The following is a 19,395-nucleotide window of genomic DNA, read 5'->3' on the forward strand; positions in this document are numbered from 1 at the left end:
TAATTCTTCTTCAGTCTTCCTCATCTCAGTAACTGGCAATTCCATTCTTGAAGTTACTCAGACCAGAAACCTTGGGGTCATGCTTGGCTCCTTTTTCTCTCACGTTCTACCTTCAGTCCATTAACAAATATATTAACCTATAAAATATCCAGAATTCCTCACTTTTACTGCTGCTGCCCTCATCCAAACCTCCCCCTCCCCCTTTCTGGATTGTTCTCAGAACCTCCTAATTGATCTTACTTCCACTATTCTCTCTCTACAATTGTTGTCCACATAGTAGCCAGAGGGAGCCTGTTAAAACATAGAGATAATTTCATACCTACGCTTAGTATTCACCAGTGGCTTCCCAGCTGACTTAGAGTAAATGCCAAAGCAATTGTCGGACAATGTACGTCCTACAAAATCCTATCATGTCTAGGCTCCATTCTCTGATTTAATCTCTTACCATCATCCCCTTGGTTACTGTTTCAGCCAAATTCCTCCATGCTGTTCGTTACACATAACAAGCACATTTCTGCCCCAAAGCTTTTGCCTTTCCCTCTACTTGGAGTGTTCCTCCTGCAGATACATGTGGCTTACTCTTTTATTTTCTTCATGACTGTGCTAAAATTCACTTTATCAGAAAGGCCTTCTCCTGCCACTCTGTGACGAATTTGGCACATGATGAGTGCTCAACAAATGTTTGTCCAATGAATGAAACATACTAGAGGTACAGTGTGGTAGCTCTTCTGCTTGTTGTGTCTCCCTGCTCCCCCATGATGGCGTGTTAGTATGCTGTGGAGCTTGCTCCTTGGAGTGCTTAAGTAGTTCTTAATATTTACTGACTGCAGAAAGCTCTGAGGAAGAGTGACCAGGTTAAACATTAGGCCTGAGAGGTGATTGATCCACTGTGGAAGAAATTTGGCATGTGGAGAACTTGAGCCAGCCTGACTCATTCCCTTCTGTAGTGAGGAGTTGTGGCTGGGAAAACAAAAAGACATTTCCTTTATAATATCCTATCTGGAAAACACCTCACACTGAGTGGTAATGACCAGGTTTTCATTTGGCAGGTTGTAGAGGTGGCTTGGGGCCTTGATCATTCTTTTCCTATCCAGGTGCCTCAGGAGGTGGTCTTAGGAAGCACAGTGTGAGAGGAGCAGGACATGGGATTTTTAAGCCAAGAAAAACCAAGCCAATCAGAAGGAAAACATGGGATTCAGCCCATGGTATAATTATACAGGCTTTTACAGTCTCAAAATGACATTTATCTGTCTATGTAAGACACTGCATATAGGCAGGGGCTAGAAATAACTCCATCTGATGATGGGTATAAAATTCAAGCATAGAATAATTAAATAACTCGCAAAACTGGAATTTGGACCAGGCCTGTTGATTCTCTTTCCCATTTTGGCCAACAAAGCGATGTCTGGCCTACTTTGAGTTTTATTGCTTTCAGATTAGTAGAACTGATGTGGTAAGGTGGAAATTTATAGTTAAGATAAAAGAAGGCCAAATTCAAAGAATTAGCTCTCATCTCAGGCTTCTTGGGTCCTTGAACTTTATCTAATATTTAAGCCACATATGCTGCTTATTTTTTCCTAAATGATCATGAAAAGCAGAGACCAACAGCTTCCAGCATGTCTAGAAATTTCCTGAAGATTTGGTTCATTGAGATAACTGCAAATCAGGTGTATAAATCAGATTCTTAAGTCATTAAAACAACCGTGTGAGACACTGGTTGAATTTCCTGTTCATTTCTTTCTTCTCTTGTGAAGACTGGTTTGCTGGATTCCCTATTTTCTGGGAGAAGCTTGGCTATTGATATTCCTTGGGTAGCTTCTCCAAGCATTTATCATTCATTGTTTTTATATACCTTACAATAGGACTTGATTTTAGGTGTTTGATCTCAGGGCTCTCTCATTTCCTTAACATAATATATGGCATTTGATATAATACATAATTACTGCTAATGCAGGTGTTGTGAGAAAAAAACCATGACTGGCAGAGAAGATAATAGCTTCTGTTTACATTTCTTTAAAGGATGGCTTAATTTATACAGTTGCACCTCTGTTGTCTTCCAGTAGGTTGTAGAACCACCCATATTATTAGTAGAGCTTCACATATAGTAATCCTTGTGCCTGCTTTGGTGGGTGGGAGGTTAGGGCATGGGATTGGTTCCATTGCTCTGTTCTGACCTGAAATGCATGTTATCGAAGCTGAATATGAGGGTGGGTCTAAAGACTGACTAAGAAGCAGGGCTCTGAGCCAGTAGCTGGGGCCTTGTATCCTGTTCAGCATAGGCTCCCATGGTAACGGTATTCAACACTTTGTCACAGCTGCTCCTGACATCACTGGCCACAAACGGAGTGAGAACAAGAATGAAGGGCAGGATGCCATGATGTACTGCAAATCAGTTGGCTACCCCCACCCAGAGTGGACATGGCACAAGAAGGAGAATGGTATGCTCGTGGTGAGTAGGAGGCAGCCCTGGCCCTCTGTGTGTGGGTGTCTGTGGTTGCTGGAGTTCTCCTGGGGCGCTCCAGACATCGGGACAAGTCTCTGCAACCTGCCATCCTAGCTGCCGTGGCTTGGGTCACCCTTTCTGGGGTCATGGTTATACCATGAATTTGAAGGGCACTGATAGTCTCTGCTCAGCATGGAATCCCTACATATGAATTTATTAAAACTGTCTGGTAAAAGGCTTGGCTGTTTGCCTTCAAGATAAGACACCCGAGAAGAGCTAACCCCAGTCTTAAAATTTTACTATTATTCTAGTCCATTTATCCTAGAGAAAATATTGTTCTTGAAGTGGTCTTCATGTATTTTTCTCATTTTTTAGGGAAGGCAAGGCAGTAAGAGCAGTTAATAGTATTATATATTCCTGAAACATATTAAATTACTGATTAGGAATTGAGACAATCTAAGGAGGCCCACTGGCAGCCTTAGGCATTGGAAATCTGGCAGTATCTGCTCCAGAAAAGTTCAAAGAAAACATCTTTTCCAATCTGTCGGATGACTCCTGATGGTATTGGGAGAGTCAAAACTTTAGACTCTTGATTAACGCTTGACCAATCTCCTATTCTCTCAGATGGGATGTCATACATTACTCTCCAGGCTTTGTATGCCTAGAACTATACTTTTCAGGCATCCTCTTTGATTGTCAGTCTTTAGAATCAGAAGGGACCCTAGAGATCATGTAATCCAGGTTCCTTAGAAAGGTTATAAATATTAACCAAGGTAAATTGGTGGCGGACCACAAACGTTTCTTGCATATGATAGTACTTTAAAAATACCCTTTGAAACTATAAGCAAGGTGAAAAGACAGCCCTCAGAATGGGAGAAAATAGGAAATGAAACAACTAATAAAGGATTAATCTCCAAAATACACATGGCAGCTTATGCAGCTCAGTATCAGAAAAACAACCCAATCAAAAAGTGGGAGGAAGAACTAGACAGACATTTCTCTAAAGAAGACATAAAGATGGCTAAAGAACACATGAAAAAGTGCTCAACCTTGTACTAGAGAAATGCAAATCAAAACTACACTGAGGTATCATCTCACACTGGTCAGAATGGCCATCATCAAAAAAGTCTACAGGCAGTAAATGCTGGAGAGGGTATGGACAAAAGAGAACCCTCTTGCACTGTTCATGGGGATGCAAACTGATACAGCCACTATGGAAAACAGCATGGAGATTCCTTAAAAAACTAGGAATAAAACTGTCATATTACCTAGCAATCCCACTACTGGGCATGTACCCTCAGGAAACAGTAATTGAAAAAGACACATGTACCCCAGTGTTCATTGCAGCACTATTTACAATAGCTAAGACATGGAAGCAACTTAGATGTCCATCAACAGATGAATGGATAAAGAAACTGTGGTACATATACACAATGGAATATTACTCAGCTATAAAAAGGAATACACTTGAATCAGTTCTAATGAGGTGGATGAACCTAGAGCCTATTATACAGAGTGAAGTCAGTCAGAAAGAGAAAGACAAATATCATATATTAACATGTATATATGGAATCTAGAAAGATGATACTGATGATCCTATTGCAGGACAGCAGTGGAGACACAGACATAAAGAACAGACTTACGGTCACAGAGGGGGAGGGAGAGGATGGGATGACTTGAGAGAGTAGTATTGAAATATATACATTATGTAAAATAGATAGCCAGTGGGAATTCGCTGTATGATGCAGGAAATCCAAACGCTGGTGCTCTGTGACAGCCTAGAGGGGGTAGGATGCAGAGGGAGGTGGGAGGATGGCTTAAGAAGGAGGGGACATGTGTACACCAGTGACTAATTCATGTTGATGTATGGCAGAAACCATCACAATATTGTAAAGTAACTATCCTCCAATTGAAAATAAAATAAAATTTTAAAAACCCTTTGAAGGCTTGTGGACCAAAGATCATAAGTGAGAAATGTGGAATTAGTGAATGAGTAGAGCAGGAGTTAGAGGAGTTGGCAGCTTTTCAAATCCTAGGGTTGAAGTTTTCACAGAATAACTCTTAATTTTGAAGGCTATGAATATCTCATTTTAGCCAAACCCATACTTAAATGCAGACATGATTTATGCTATAGCTAGACATCATTCTGGAGATTATATTTACCTTTCTTCTCTACTGTTTCTGATTATCCTTCAGTTGCTGCATGTGAACTGACACAGAGTCAAATTTTTCCCCTGCTAGTATCCCAGGAGACCAGAGCTGCAAACCTGTTCCAGCTCCACCCAAACCCCTGGTCATACTCTCACCCCTGTCTTCCCACACATGCCTGGAGCATTCCTGTCTTGCTTGGTCAGCTCTCCTCTCCCACAGTCTAGTTCAAATGTTGGCTCTTCTCCAAGTTTCCGTGACTCTTCCTAGCAGTGTCCACTCAGTGCAGTGTGGCTCTATACATGCCCTCTGTTGGCGCTTCTTGCACGTTCCTGGGACCATCTCTTTGGAGGTCTGGTTCCCTCTGGAGGTCATTTTTGTGTCATGCTCTCCCTTTCTCACCTTCCTCTTAGGTTGGATATAAAACATGTAGCATATATTAGTAAATATCTCTTAACTAAACCTTCCTTTAACCTTGTAATTCTGAAAGGAAGTGGAAGTTATGAATTTCCTCCATTCTGACTAGGAGCAAGTTCTTGGCATTGTTTGTAGGGGAAGTTTAGGGAAACTTTCCAGAATTCACCAAGTGTGAGGTAGATGTGCTGAATCTGAAGTCATCAAATAGGCCTGATGTTACCAGATACATACCTGACCATGGAGCTCACACCCTTTCTCCATCCTCTTTCTGGTTACGGAGTTCTTTCCTGGTGTTTGGAGCAACATCTTCCAGATTAAGTCATCTTTTCTGGGTCTGCAGGGAAGGATGTCCCTTCACTTCATTAAAATTGGAGAAGTCCTCATTCTGCTGGAAGCTTATTGATTGGTTGTTGTTGAGATTGAAGGGAAGTCAGTGATCAAGTGTTCAAAGTTGCTTGGACAAAAATGACACTAGACACTGCTTCCTGATCCAGTTCAGTGTTTTGCTTAGGATGGAGAAAAGTGTCACCCTGTGTTGGGCACTAATTCACCTACTCTGATCTTTGTGTGTTCTCACTTTTTTGCTCCTGAGTAGGATATTGTCAATACCTCTGGCCGCTTCATCATCATCAACAGGGAAAATTACACTGAGCTGAGCATCACGAACCTGCAGATCACAGAAGACCCTGGCGAGTATGAATGTAATGCTACCAACTCCATTGGCTCTTCCTCCATGGTCACCATCCTCAGGGTACGGAGCCACCTGGCCCCACTCTGGCCTTTCTTGGGAATTCTGGCAGAAATCATCATCCTTGTGGTGATCATTGTTGTATATGAAAAGAGGAAGAGGCCAGATGAAGTTCCTGACGGTAAGAGCATCCCTACAAAATAGCTGTAATGTTGGGGCTGGTTCCTTGGGGGTGGTTTCCAAGCACCCAAAGAGGACTATAAGGATATTGGGATTCAGTCCCAAAAGGAGAGAAGGAAAAATTCTTATACTGGTTCCTCATCCCCTACCCCTAAGATTAGCCACTTCGAGCTATAATTGTTAGCTCTGTCCTTCCATGTGGGTGTTCTCAAACCCCAGTCCCTTCTGCCCTTCAGGCCCCTTGTGGGGAATGGGCAGTGGTCAGTCTCTTTGTTCAGCTCTGTCCTCCTCCAATACAGATCATCAGGCAGATTGAGCTTGAGGAGAATCCAAGTCAAGCCTAGAAGCCACCCCAAGATCGCAGGCCACCTGGCCTTTTCAGGCAGATTTAAGGTATCTGATTGGTTGTCACATGGTTGCCTGGTGTAGCCCCTATAGGTAACTGCACCAGTCTAGTCAAACTGTTCTTGGGATAAGCCATGGGAACAGGCCACCCTTTGGTTCCCTTGGTTGGCCTCTTCAGAAGGTTTTCAAGGTTCCTGGTGAAGCAGGCCCCTGCCATTTGGCTTTTTGTCTGTCTCACAAAGAATGGTGGAGAGCATCTGACGCATCACCACCCCCAGTTAAAACAAATAGCAAAGCAGTACTGTCTGGCGTCCCAGCCTGAGCAGGACTCTCAGACTGGCCCAGGGTCAGAGAAGTAAGTGAATAAGAGCAGCAGAACGACAGCCAATTGTTAGGCATTGGAAAGAACAAGAATCTTAGATTGATAGACATACCTAGAGTCAGAGAAGGTTCTGGAAGTGTCTGTGTTTTTGTTATGGATGTTTCATTTCTAACTCTCTGATTGTAATTGGCGGGGGAGACTGCTGATTGAGACTCGCACCCATGGTACTTCAGATTCCTAACTAGCTCCCCCAGCTCCATCCTCCAGCCCTATAATATTGTCAGCAAAAACAAATAATTGACCAGCCAGCCATGATCACCCTTTGCCTGTCACTGATTGGACTGGAAGAGTGTGCCCCTAGGCTCAGCGGGGGCCAGCTCTGGGTGACAGGGAGGATGTCAACTCCAGTCTGGCCGTTCTGGGCCCATGCTTGTGTACTGGAGTGCTGTGCCCTGCCCCAGAGAGCGGTCTGTGTTCTTGTGGCTGGCCAGCGGGATGCGCTGCCTGCCATGTGTGTCAGTGGAGAATGCTCAGGGACATCTGGTGCTCCCTTAGAAGGAGTGCGGCCCTGAGGGCATGCCAGTGGCTTCAGATTCTCTGGAAGGACGCGTTTGAGGGCAGCAGCCACCTCCCCTTCTTTTCCTCTTTTCTCAGCAGCTCCTCAGTCTCTTTGCTTGCACTTGGTAGAGGGAGGATTGTAGTGAGGTTGGTGACAAGGTTTTTTGTTGAAACTAATAATGTATTTGGACGTCCATCCAAGGGTACGTTGAGCAATGAACTAGATGGAGGAACGGGATGGACACAGCTGGAAGCAGACGGGCCTGTGCAAATTCCTGGGCTTGTTCTGTGCGACTCAGCGTTTCCTGGGATTTTTTACTTTCCTTCTCTTGGGTCCACAGAACTGCTATTCTATGAAGTAAAACTGCTTTCTTAGGCTTATCATGTATGAGTAATGCTTGTTTCTCAAAATTTCTCTTTCTTAGTGCAAATTAGGACTTCCAAAGCAGAGTACCTATGTTTAGATCTGAGAGTAAAGGGGAAGAGTTGCCTGCCAGTGTGTTTTCAGTGTTGGCTTACTAGGAGTGGTTTTCTCTCACTCCTGAAAAGAGCTTTTTCATTCCCTCTGAATGGTTTTGCTTTGTTAAATATCACCTTTCTTGGCTTCTGTTTTGGAAAGGTTGAGATGCAAAAAGTCAGTTAGAAAAAGGTAAAAATGAGCTTCCAAACTTTATTTTTTAACTTTTAAGACAAGGCTGGCTGCTCCTCTGTTGGCAGAGTGACACATTGGCTTAGCCTGTCCCTGTCAGAGATTCTAGTGGTTTTTGCAGGAAGCCATTTCACTTACCAGGTTGCTGTCCCAGTATGTATGGAAGACCTCAGTGCTAACATGAGGAATGGTTAGTATTGATTCTGACAACTGCAAGCACCTGTCCAAGGTAGCAGCTATCTTTTTTTTAAGAGCTCTATGGCTGTTGAACACAAATGGGGACGAGTTTCTAATAAGAGACATCTGTGGCCAGCAAAACTCATGAACAGCTTCCTAAGGGGAAAGTACTTCTTTTAAGATAAATTATTATGGAGAGTGAGTGAATCCTGTATAAAAGAGGACTGCAGGGTAAGTGCAAAGTAAAACCGTCTTGCTCTAGTGTCTTAGAAAAATGCTGTAATGCAAGCAGCTTTTACTTTGTTGTTGTTGTTGTTGTTGAACTGGTGTGAAAAATCTGGGATACTGGGATTATTGCAGTTTGCCTGCTCTCCATTCCCCTCCTGACGGCCAGCACGGTCCAGGCTCCATTCTCTGTCATCCCCTTGCCCTTGCTTGAACATTTCCATCCCATAGTTTTCTCCTTTGTCTTCCTCCTTTTCTCAGACTCCTCCCTATTCCTGCCCTCCCCTTGTTTCTTTTCTTCTGGAAGTAATTTTTTTAAAAAAGTTCCTCCATGAGTTTTCCTTATGCTGTGTCTTTTTCTTCTTTAGCCAGTTTCCCCTCAACTCCTGTGCAATTCACAAGAGCAAACTCACCTCATGTGCTTTCCTCCCATCTGCCCTGCCTCAGATTTACATACAGATATATGCATATACTCCTTTTGGGAATGAATGAAGAGGTACATTATACCTGATACAGATTTGGAATTTTAGAGGTGATAAATTTTTTACCTATCAAATGACCGTTCATAGCTCTGTGTTGACTTATTTATACCATTGTGAAAATTGTTTCTTTTTTTTAAAGAGGCCTGACATGCTTTTTCTCTGCCAGTGGGTATACTATTATCAAAATACAACAATAATGCATTTCTAACTCAACCTTTTTTATATGAAAAAAGTTTATGTAAAAGTCATATATAAAGTTTGGGCAGTTTGTGAGTTTTTGGTAACTCACCACTATATTAGAAAAGCACTAAGGGAATAATACAAAAGTATAAAAACACACAAATTTCAACTTACATAGTTCAGCCTGTGTTTCACTAGAAAAGCAAATACTGCTTTAGATTTCTCACGTAGAAAATAGTTAGGGTGTTAAGGTTTAGCTGCTTTTTAGGTAAAGAAAAAGGCCCATGACTTTTTGTTTACTAGAAAAAGTAGAGTATTTTTAGGACATTTTGTAAGTGAAACTTATATCTAAATCCCTTAGGTCCCTATTACGGTGTCTTTGAGGATTATCTGCTTGTCACCTTTTGCTGTCAACATTTTTAGTAACAGATGAATCATGGAGCCAAGTGGGGGCTTTGTTTTTTTTTACTCACCTCCTGACTACATTCTTTGAAAATGTTAAATGCTATTTCTCTAAAAAGACTAGATACAACTAGCATCCCTCTAGTCTTCCATCCACCTTACTGCTGGACACATGTTTGGAGCACACCTGCTGTGTTGGTTCCCTGCTGACTGAACCCAGAGAGTGATCAGAGTAAGCTTTCAGATCTCTCCCCAGTACCCTGAGGAGATGGGGAATGAGCCTGCTCAGTTGTTGGGGCCTTCCGTTCTATTGCACATTTTACTGACCTTGAATGAAAACAGAAGCTGATTTAAGAAAAGTGCTGGCATCAAAGAGTTTTCTACATTCACCATTAGGGAGATAACCTTTATAAGCAAGTATAGGCACTTTTCCTTTAAGATACTGGTAGAAAAGATATTTGCAGTTTTGTGGGAACCATTTTTAGTGGCTGTGATGTATCCAAACTCTTTTTGACACTTCAGAATTAAGAGCTAGTCTAATGTGCCAAAATCAATTAGATGATCAAAACATTGGTAGCATATGAAGCTTTACAAAGGCCAGGAATGTTGGGAAAGAAATACGAATTTTAAAAATGATACACGAAACACATGTGTTGTCTCTTAACCAGGGGTCATCTGAGCCAGTAACAAGCTACCTTATGAGGAAAATATAATAGAACTGAACAAGGAAGCAAATTGGAAGTAATTGTTAATCTTTCTTGGATTTTGTGCTACTCTGCTGAGATCTGGCAAAATTTAAGTGGTTTTAGAAACCATAAAAACTCATCCTCAGTGAGATGAGGCAGTGAAAAAGGAGCTTTGACCAGTCAACTCATTTTGACATTAAAGCCATCTTTTTTGAGGTGGTGGTATATCAAGTAAGCTGCTATTTACTAGGCATTGCAGAGCACCCTTCCAGATTCTGGGTCAATGTAGGGGAAGGGGAGTGAGGGTTCTAGTGCATTTGATTGGGTAGACAACATTCAGCTGAATCAGTGTTTGCAACAGCCCCACCAGGAACTTCACTCAAAGATGGATTCCAGAAGCATCTTGTTTCCATTATTCCCCAGCCCTCCTCTTCTCATCTAGTCAGTGGCTGTGAGTAATACCCAGCTGGAGAGAATAGTCATTGTTTAAGTGGCTGTCTTTTGGCCTGAGGGTTTGGGGGTATGTTGATACTTGTCGGTTACTATGACTTCTTTTTTTTCCCCCCTCAATTGCATCAAACCCTTAAAACATGGTGGTAAGTGAGTGATATGCATGCTTTTGGAGTTTGTTTAATCTCCGCTTCAGTCTATACGATGCACAGTTCATAATGTTAACACTTTTCTTCAAGTTTACTTCATTCACTTTCACAACTAATTTGGATTTAAGTTTGCTGTTTAATCCTCATTTACTTTAATTTTTGTACCTTTTTTCTGTAGTTCTGTTCTTTCCCTCTCTCCTGATTTCCCTGTTAGGGGTCAAGTTGTTGTTTTGTTTGACCTGTAAAGAGAGTGGTGCTGCAGATAGTGGTTCAGGTTAGGGAAATGGGAGACCTGAGGCTCTTTGTTCCTTGTAAATGTGAAAGTGAATTTGGGGAGAGAGATGAAGGGGCTGTGAGATGTAGACACTGTTGTGTACAGCAGCTGCTCCCACTTGCAGGCATGGCAGCGACACCAGAGCCACTCTTGCTAAAACCCCTTCATGCAGCCCTTTGCACGTTAATCGGCTTGTTGGGCTGGGAAATGACATTATTAGTCAGGCACCAGGGTGTACATACATCCACATTACTGAAGAAAGAAAAGCTCATGGTGTGAAGTGCTTGGGTTGGTGCTGACAGTGTCATGCTTTGAAAAGATGAGCTTGGCGATCGCGATTCCCTCTCCCCTGCTTTTTTTTCTCTTAAAATTGGGAGTAGATTGGTGATATTCTTGAATCAGCTATCTTGCTTCAGAATTTTGTATTTTCGGGTACACAGCCAGAGCACTAAAAATACTCTTAAGTTTGCTCCTGTCAGTCCCTGCAGTGCTGAGTTCCTAGCATGTAGCTGGGTTGGCTTGGCCGGGATGCTGAGCATGTTAGGTTGTTGCGGTGAGGGAGGATGCAGGCCAGGCTCGTGTGTCTCAGTGCCTGGTACGTCTCTGTATCATTCCACTGTGCGACAGCACCCAGGGGTCTTGGGTGTCTGAGTCCTAGTTCGTTCTCTGTACTGTTCAGTAGTAGAATCCTGTGGACACTGGTGTGTCGCTAGCCTATTGTTTTGGCTGATAAGTCATTGGTTTGTGGTTAGTTTTGTTTCCGTTTTTGTTTTTTTTTCTTTTTGTTTTTTTTTTTGAAATCTTTTTTGCTCCAGTCACTGTGTGTGCTGGCGGTGGCTTTGCCTCTCCGTTGCCTCGAAGGAACAGGTGGAGCAATGTCTCCCTCTGACAGACATTACTCCTGACGTGTGCTCCTGCAGATGCCTACACTGAGACTGTAATCTCCATAACTGCTTCATGTGCACCAAGCCCCCTTGTGGAATCCTGCTGAGAGTTTTTCTAGAAGCCTTCAGTTCTGAATCATTTAGTCTACCTGACTTTTGTAAAATAAAAAGAAACTAAGAGCACTTAACTTGTTCCCCCACCTTTATGGGCCTTTAAAAAATTCTTGTGTGTCTGTGTATATATGTATACACGCACACACACATATATACACACATACATATAACCCTGATTAAAGGGGACCAAGTTGCCCTTAGTTGAAACAGGAAAGAAAAACTTCATAAATCAGAATCAGAAAATACCAATTTAAGAAGGCACCTAAACTCAGATAATGTAAGTGTTTGATTAAAAAAAAAAAAAGAGATAACTCATGGCTCATCTGGGTTCAGGTTCTGGTTTTGGCCAGGGCACAAGAATGAGCCTGTTTTTCTGTCTGAAGTCTTTCCTAGAGGGACGTCAGCACTACTCAGCTTTCTCTGGTCTGTCACAGAACATCCTCTGGTCTGCATACACTTGCTGCTGGCACAGCCCAGCCTGACTGGCCCACTATTAGGTTGAACTATTGTGGCTTCCTCTATCTTATTCTCCAGACTACAGACTCTCGTAAAGATTACAGAACAGCAGGAACAGTGTCCTGTGGGGAAGAGAGGATGTGTGGCTAAACATATGGCACATACACATCCATCTTACATTGCAGGATTGAGTCAAAACTATGCATGCATTCACCACAAGAAAACAAACAGCAGGATTTTACAACTGAAATGTTGGTCTGTCTTCTCATTATTTAAGAGTGAACCACTGGAACTTGGGGACAAGATGAGTATAATAATATTGCAGCCTATCTGTCCGCTCCAGTTGCAGTTTTTCATGACAAGCATTCAAAGTGTTAACTAAAACCATTGAAACAACATACCTGCCATTAAAAACCTGAATCTAGAAATAATAACTCCATGAGTGTTTTGCACCTCCAGATGGAATGGCCTTGAATAAATGCTATGAATAGCCATGTTTGCCACTTGCCGTTTGCTGTTCTATTAACCCTGATGCAGAGTCTCACAGTTTTCTCCCTTCTTCTCCTGTCTCTCAATGGATTATTAAAACCTGAATACCTGTGTAGACGATGAACCAGCTGGGCCAATGTAAGTACTTTGTTGGACTTTGGTTCAGTAGTTTCTGGTTGGGTTATTTTGTATTTGCAGTTTAACTAAAGGGCATAGCTAAGATTGTAGGGGAAGACAGTGAATGGAAAGCAGTGTTGCAGTGTAGACTTCTTAGCTGGACATGGAGCTGACTGATAGCCCTTTGATTCCCAGGACAGGCGGTACAGTTTTGTCCTTAGCAGCAATATAAAGTGGAATACCATGCAAAAAAAAAAAATGTTTAAAATTCTGCACACCCCATATGTTTAAATTGATACTGTGGGGGAAATGACCAGTGTGTCTGAGGCTTCAGGTTTTGTTCATTTCAAGCTAGACTATAGCATGGATAAACTGCCTGGCTCCATTAAATTGTGGGTATTCAAGAGAGACAAAACTACAAATTTCAAATCAATCCAAGATTTGCACTCTTTCCTAGAGCTGGGGACTAAGAAGTCAGAGGCAGAAGCGTGCTCAAATTAGTTCAGTGCCAGAGAGCACAGCCCTGCCTGAATATAATTAAGAAGAGACGAGACAGTGGTGTTGAGTAGAGAAAAAGCTACTAACTAACTCACTTTTGTCGTAATTATAGTTTATAAATCAAAGCCCATGTTACCTGGGTATTATCTGCCTTGGGAGTCAAAAGGATCGATTAAGGTTGTAGGCACTTTACACAGGGTGTATTAATTGTGTATTAATATCATGCAGTAAAATTTCTTACTATACCGGGGATGGCAGTAAGTGAAAGAGTCCCTGTATTTCCATGTGTTATACTTTGAAAAGTTGCTACTGACCTTGAGCTTAACTCTTGTAATGCAATTTTTCCTCCAAAGGAAAACCAACTCTACCAACAATCACAAAGATAAAAACTTGCGCCAGAGAAACACAAATTAAATACTACTTATAATGTAAGTATGGACTTCTTTAGAAGTTTTAAGTTATATTCAAATGAATGTGCCTCTTTTGACTTTTTCACAAAGTCTTCAATAGCTGATGTTATGTTGCAAGATCTTTCAGTTGATTTCAGAGCTTCCAATACTGATGGAACAAGTTGTCTGTCCAGTGAAGCAGCTGGAAAGGAACATTTTCAGCTGAGTTGTAAAACATAGATGCTTTTCAGAGTGTGTATGATGTTTCAAAGCATCACCTTACCCCTTTACTTCTTTAAAAAGAGGTAAAAGTTAAATTGTCACCTTCTTAGGTGGATTATTCTGGAGGCCAGTTGGTCCCACTTTGCTTCCGGGCCAGGCACAGCTGGGCCAGAGTGCCTCCTGCTTAGGCACATGGAGATCAGAATTTCACACCACATCCCTGAGCATGCTGTTTGAACCAAAGCTTTCTGTGGTGCTTGGTGTCCTATTCAGTGACAGTGCATGTTCCCTTTTAATTTCTGAATACTTTCTTCACAGATCTTTAGGTTCCTGAAACTGGTGGCAACATGACCTGCTAAATTTTCTGCTTGGACCTCTTTGGTTCTTTCCCCTTTCAAGTGAGCAGCACCATGATGACTGTCTAAAGCATGCCTTATTTAGCCTCTCCTGTAAGGGTGATCTAGCCAGGTACATTTTAAACAATGCTTCAGTGTAGAAGGTGTAAACTATTTTGGGCTTGATGTGCTGTGAATGTTGCTTTTATTTTTTATTTTTTGTTAAAATATTTAAATAGAAGTGAAAAGGTGATCTCTGAGGGTCAGATCATGCATGCGCCATTTTTTACTTAATGCAGCTGTTAAATTGGCAAAGCTCTAAAATGCACTGCTGCCATCTAGTGATACATTTTTGTAAAGTACAGCAAAACATACAGATATATACAGTATATAAATATATATATATATATTTATATTTTTTGGGGTGGGAGAAATCCAAAATAAATGCTTGTTTCATTTTTAAGCTGCTGATACTCATTCCTTATTGTATGTTGTCAGATGAGGAAATTGTTCAGTTCTGGTACATAAAGATGAGTAATATAAACTGAAATCTATAATTTTAAGGGCTTAACCTATGACTTTGATGAGAAGCTGGAACAATTCACTGAATGGATATAATGAATTACAGTATATATGTATGATTGCTTTTAAAGTGATTATTTTTTCTTTTGTTAAATCATGTAAATTCCTAAATCCTTTTGCACTGATGTGTTAAAACCTAATTGTACATTCAGTTAAGGCAAACTTTTATAATTTACCTTTTGTTTTCAATGATCTTGAAATGTTATAGCATGGTATTCTATGCAACTAGTTATTCTTTGAGGTTGACACTGTATTTTTTCATTGATTCGGGTGTAGATTTTCACGCCCAGCAGGGTTCCCACGCGGTGCGTAATTGGTAGATGCATGTACTTGTGTTTTGTGTAATTGCTGAAGTGCAATGATGTAAAAAAAAAAAGTGGATTCACCTGTTTTTAAAAATAAAACTGATAAAAGGTGTTGGAATAATACTCTTTATTCTCTATAATCTTAGGAGGAAGCATTTTTCCCCATTGCTCCCAATTTCTGTATGTACACAGACTGTTAATCACTCGGCCCTGTCAGCTTTTTTAGTTCCTTTTCCACTTCTTCCACAAATGCCGGGAAGTTCTGATCCATGAGGCACAAGCGTAGAAAGGGGCCTAACCCTTGTGCATTCCATGCAGATTGTTCATAGACAAGTGGCAGCTCCTCTGATGCCATGAGAGACTGTGGGGATTCCAAAAGAGTAGTTTATTAGAGAGTACAGGGGAAAGCAACAGCCTGAATACTAGAACACAGGAAAACTGTCTTAAGGTAAGATTCGGGAAGTGAGACACCAAAAGTCAGTGTTCCTTTACATAATGTTTCTAAATATACATACAGAGTGAGATAAACTGGTATCCTTAGTATTTCAAGTATACCAAAAGTGATTTGCAAAGATACTGACTGCTTTAATGAAGAGTACAGTGCTGATTAAGTTTGTGGATTGAGAAGTCTATCAATGAATGAACTCCACTTAGTTCATCCTTCCCGCCTAATAGGTGGAAGAATGGATGTGAGCTGTTCATCATATGGAAATTGGGTTCTGAATGTAATAAAGGTTACAAACTGACTATCCCAAGGACACAGCTTGCTGTGTCTTTCTCTGGTTCTGTCCATGAGGCTTGACAAGTAGAGGCATGTGTCCATTGCTAAATGAAGGCAGAACATTACCATCACCCCCAAAAATTCCCTCATTGCTATCTGCTCTTATTGTCAAACCCTCAACTCTTAGCAACTATGATCTGTCCTCCATACTGTATATAGTTTTGCCTTTTCTGGAATGTCATACAAATGATGTCATATAATACTGCACGTTTTTCACATGCTTATTTGTCATCTCTCTGTCGTCTTTGGTAACCTGTAGTATTTTAAAGTCAGTTGACTAAGCTGCCAATATTTAAACATGAGAGTTTTTAAAAAAAAAAAAGTCTGTGACTGTGCTTGGCAATTTGGAAGATTACACAAAAGATGCACTGACCCAAGCAACGAAGATGGCTTCAGCTCTGTGTGTGGTCCACCTACCTCTGAGCCTTGACTTAGCCTTATTCACTCCTCATGTTAATTCTGCTAGATAGGTAGGTTTTCTACCCTTTCCATGGATTGCATGGTTTGGTGTATATGTATACAGTTGACATTTCTCAAGGAACTATCTATAATAGAAACTGACTTTTCTAAATTCAAACCAGCTTTTCAGACTATCTAAAGGTAGAAAGAAGAAAATGAAAGTCAAATGAAGCCCTCCCTGTTCTCCAGTGAGAGCCACTATTAACATGGTAGTAGTATCTCCTTCCAAATTTATTTCGTGCGTGTGTCTTTACTACAAAAGTCAAATCATGTGTGCTGTTTTGTAGCCTTTAAAAAACAATGTACTATGAATATCTTCCAATGTCAACAGATTAAGACAGATGTCACTTTTTATTGACTACATTTTATCCCGCTTATGGTTATGGCACTTTTTAACCACTTGGTATCCCATTAGTGAATAATTGTTCCTATTTTGTTACTATTAAAATTACTGAAAAACATCTTTGTATGTATATTTGTGTAGATGAAATGGTATTATAGGTAATAAGATATTAAATTTTATCTACATTGCTAAATGGCTTTCAAGAATTTTACCAATTTATATTCAAAGAATGACTTGTCTAGAAGGTTATAGCAAACAAGTAACATATCTGAGCTAGCCTGATGCTTTTTCTTTATACGTGGCTCTTCTATATGCTGTAAATAAATTGGACCGAGGTTCATCTTTTATAGTAACTGATACTTCCTGAATAAGGATATCGCACCCTACTCTGCTCATGTTTTTCTGTGGCTTAGTCACTCTGATTCAGTTAACCTATAATCCTGGTGCACATACAAGGCTACAAACTGCCCTGCTGCTCGAAAACAAGGTTTCTAAATTTTGTCATAGTTCTGACTTACTAAAAGAAATAGACATGAATTCTTATTTAGTCTTAATTTTCAGGTTTTAAAATCTGTGACTGCCCATTTATTTTGCGTGAGTGGTGTGCCAGGTGGAGAAACACCCCTATCTTCTTTCTTACACCACTGTTAGCACAGGTTAATAGATAACGTAAAAAGAAAACTTAGGAAAATTGGATATTGATGAATTCCATGCAGAATTTTAGGGAAAGCATGAACTGTTGGCTGAGAACCTGCTGTCAAGCACAGCAGGGAATGCACGCACTGAGGAGACGACCAGCCTCAGGAACCCTGAGCCTGAATGAATAGTTCTGCAAGAGTGTTTGGTAACAGCAAAATTCAAGTGGAGGGGCCACGTCCAAAAGCAGTTCTGTGGTAACAGAGTGGAGTCTTCCCAGGGCTCCATACATCCTTAACCTGAGATCCTCACACTGAAGATCTGCCCCTACAGAAACCATGGTTGATCCGATTTCAGATTCATATTGGTATCTGTCTTAGAAGAGTTTCCAAATTTCATGTCCAAAGTTAAACTGAAATTCTTACCTTTATTCCTCTATTAGGATGGTGGTGAATAAATTGCTTATCTCACATATTTAAAGGCTAACATTAGAGACCACTTTCTGTCTTTTATTTCCTCAGGAAGATAGTTCTTCAGTATGTGCCATCATGTCTAACCTCACAACAAGGATAGGTGGAAGTGGCCTGTCTCTGTCTTTACCATCTTATACAGTAACACTTTAAGTTACTGTTCTAGAACAGAGGATTGAACAGAGGAATACCAAGTTCTTCGGGATCACTGTTTTCCTGACATGAAAACTGAATGTGGAAATAGGCCCTACCTGAGCTAACCAGGCCACTGAGGTCCTTCCTCCTGGACTGCTTGTGTCAGCCGGCACCCTCTGCTGCTGCTCTGAGTTCTGCAGTGAAACAGCATGCAGTTAGACTGGCTGAACATAATCATAAATACCCTAGGCCATTAAAGAAGTGGAACACATGCATTAAAATGTTAAAGAAAATCAGTAAAGGTACTAAAGTCTTTGTCGGTGTAGTCTGTCCTGGTTTAAGCTTGGCTGTTACTTGATTTACCACAGCAGAGACACAGAGAGGAAATCTGAGGCACCGCCCTGTGCCTGCCGTCCTTACGTCTCACAGGCTGGTAGTGCCTTTTCCTGCCTGACACCGTGGCACACTTCTGTCTTAAGAGGCCCAGCCCAGGACCATGTGCTGGTACTGGAGGGCAGTGGACATTGCCCAGCTTCTGATAATTTATAGAAGGTGACAAACCATGATTATTACTCGGGTAATATACATGTTCCTTGTAGAAAAGCAAAATGGGGTCAGGGGGAACACTATAGTTGCAAGATAACCAAATGTTGTAACTTTTAAAAAAATCTCATTTTAGACATTCTGAGGTTATGATTAAGTTCTTCTGTTAGTACAATTCCTAGATATATTCATTCAACAATGTTTGTGTATACTGTGCACTAGACATTGGGATGAACAAAGGAAGGGAGCCACAGGAAACCTGCAAGAACCCACAACCCAGTAAGAAACTAACAAGTAAAACAACTTGAATGAAACTGAGGAAGTGCTGGCATGGAGGGGAGTGTAAGACTTCAGGCTTGTAGTGGAGGGCAGTACAGGAAGGGTGTGTATGCTAATAAGCATGAGGGGTAGGAATGCTCCAGAGCCTAAGCTACTTCTTACCGGAGGGGCTGTTCTTAAGCAGAACTGGGGATGTTTTCTAGGCAAATAAAATGAACAAGGTGTAGGAGGAAGCCTGGAGGCATTAGAGGCTGCTTCTACCTAAAAACAAAAACTTCTCCAAGAGCCCCACCACCCTTCCTTCCTCGCCACATGCCTGCAGGCTTAGTTGTGTTCTGGATAGCAGTGGCACTTGGAGTACTAATCATCTCCAGACAGTTGCGAGCTGGTGGTATCACAGGGAGAACCCAAGGCCCTGCCTGGAAGGTGTGTATCAGTATGTTCTGACTGCCAAAGTAAATGTCCTGCTAATTTCAGTGGGTGTTGGCAGAAATGTATATCTGAAGCATCAAAAATGGGGTGGTGGGACAGAGGAAGAAAAGAACAAAGGAAAGAAAACTAGTTAGAAATACTAAATAAAAGT

The 19,395-nt window shown here is 41.3% G+C and overlaps 2 protein-coding genes across 8 annotated transcripts in view; one reads left to right on the forward strand and one right to left on the reverse strand.

Annotated features, from left to right (window-relative positions):
- The window catches only part of NPTN (neuroplastin), a 67,138-nt gene extending 48,833 nt beyond the window's left edge, over nt 1-18,305 (forward strand). For 2 of the 6 annotated variants that reach the window (XM_043919659.1, XM_043919663.1), the window contains 5 exons: nt 2,316-2,449; nt 5,604-5,877; nt 12,835-12,856; nt 13,687-13,761; nt 14,263-15,278. In XM_043919659.1, coding sequence (XP_043775594.1) covers nt 2,316-2,449; nt 5,604-5,877; nt 12,835-12,856; nt 13,687-13,747 — 491 coding nt within the window. In that variant the 3' untranslated portion in view covers nt 13,748-13,761; nt 14,263-15,278. Of the gene's footprint in view, nt 1-2,315; nt 2,450-5,603; nt 5,878-12,834; nt 12,857-13,686; nt 13,762-14,262; nt 15,279-17,906 lie in introns of those variants that run through there. The other 4 variants (XM_043919661.1, XM_043919664.1, XM_043919660.1 and 1 more) reach the window with 3 other exon arrangements.
- Nucleotides 15,277-19,395, reverse strand: part of REC114 (REC114 meiotic recombination protein) — a 110,085-nt gene continuing 105,966 nt past the window's right edge. For both annotated transcript variants that reach the window (XM_043919665.1, XM_043919666.1), the window contains exons 6-7: nt 18,107-18,184; nt 15,277-15,527 (exon numbers count right to left, since the gene is read on the reverse strand). In XM_043919665.1, coding sequence (XP_043775600.1) covers nt 15,363-15,527; nt 18,107-18,184 — 243 coding nt within the window. In that variant the 3' untranslated portion in view covers nt 15,277-15,362. The remainder of the gene's footprint in view (nt 15,528-18,106; nt 18,185-19,395) is intronic.

This window comes from Cervus elaphus, chromosome 12 (assembly GCF_910594005.1).
Source record: "Cervus elaphus chromosome 12, mCerEla1.1, whole genome shotgun sequence".
NCBI lineage: Eukaryota > Metazoa > Chordata > Mammalia > Artiodactyla > Cervidae > Cervus > Cervus elaphus.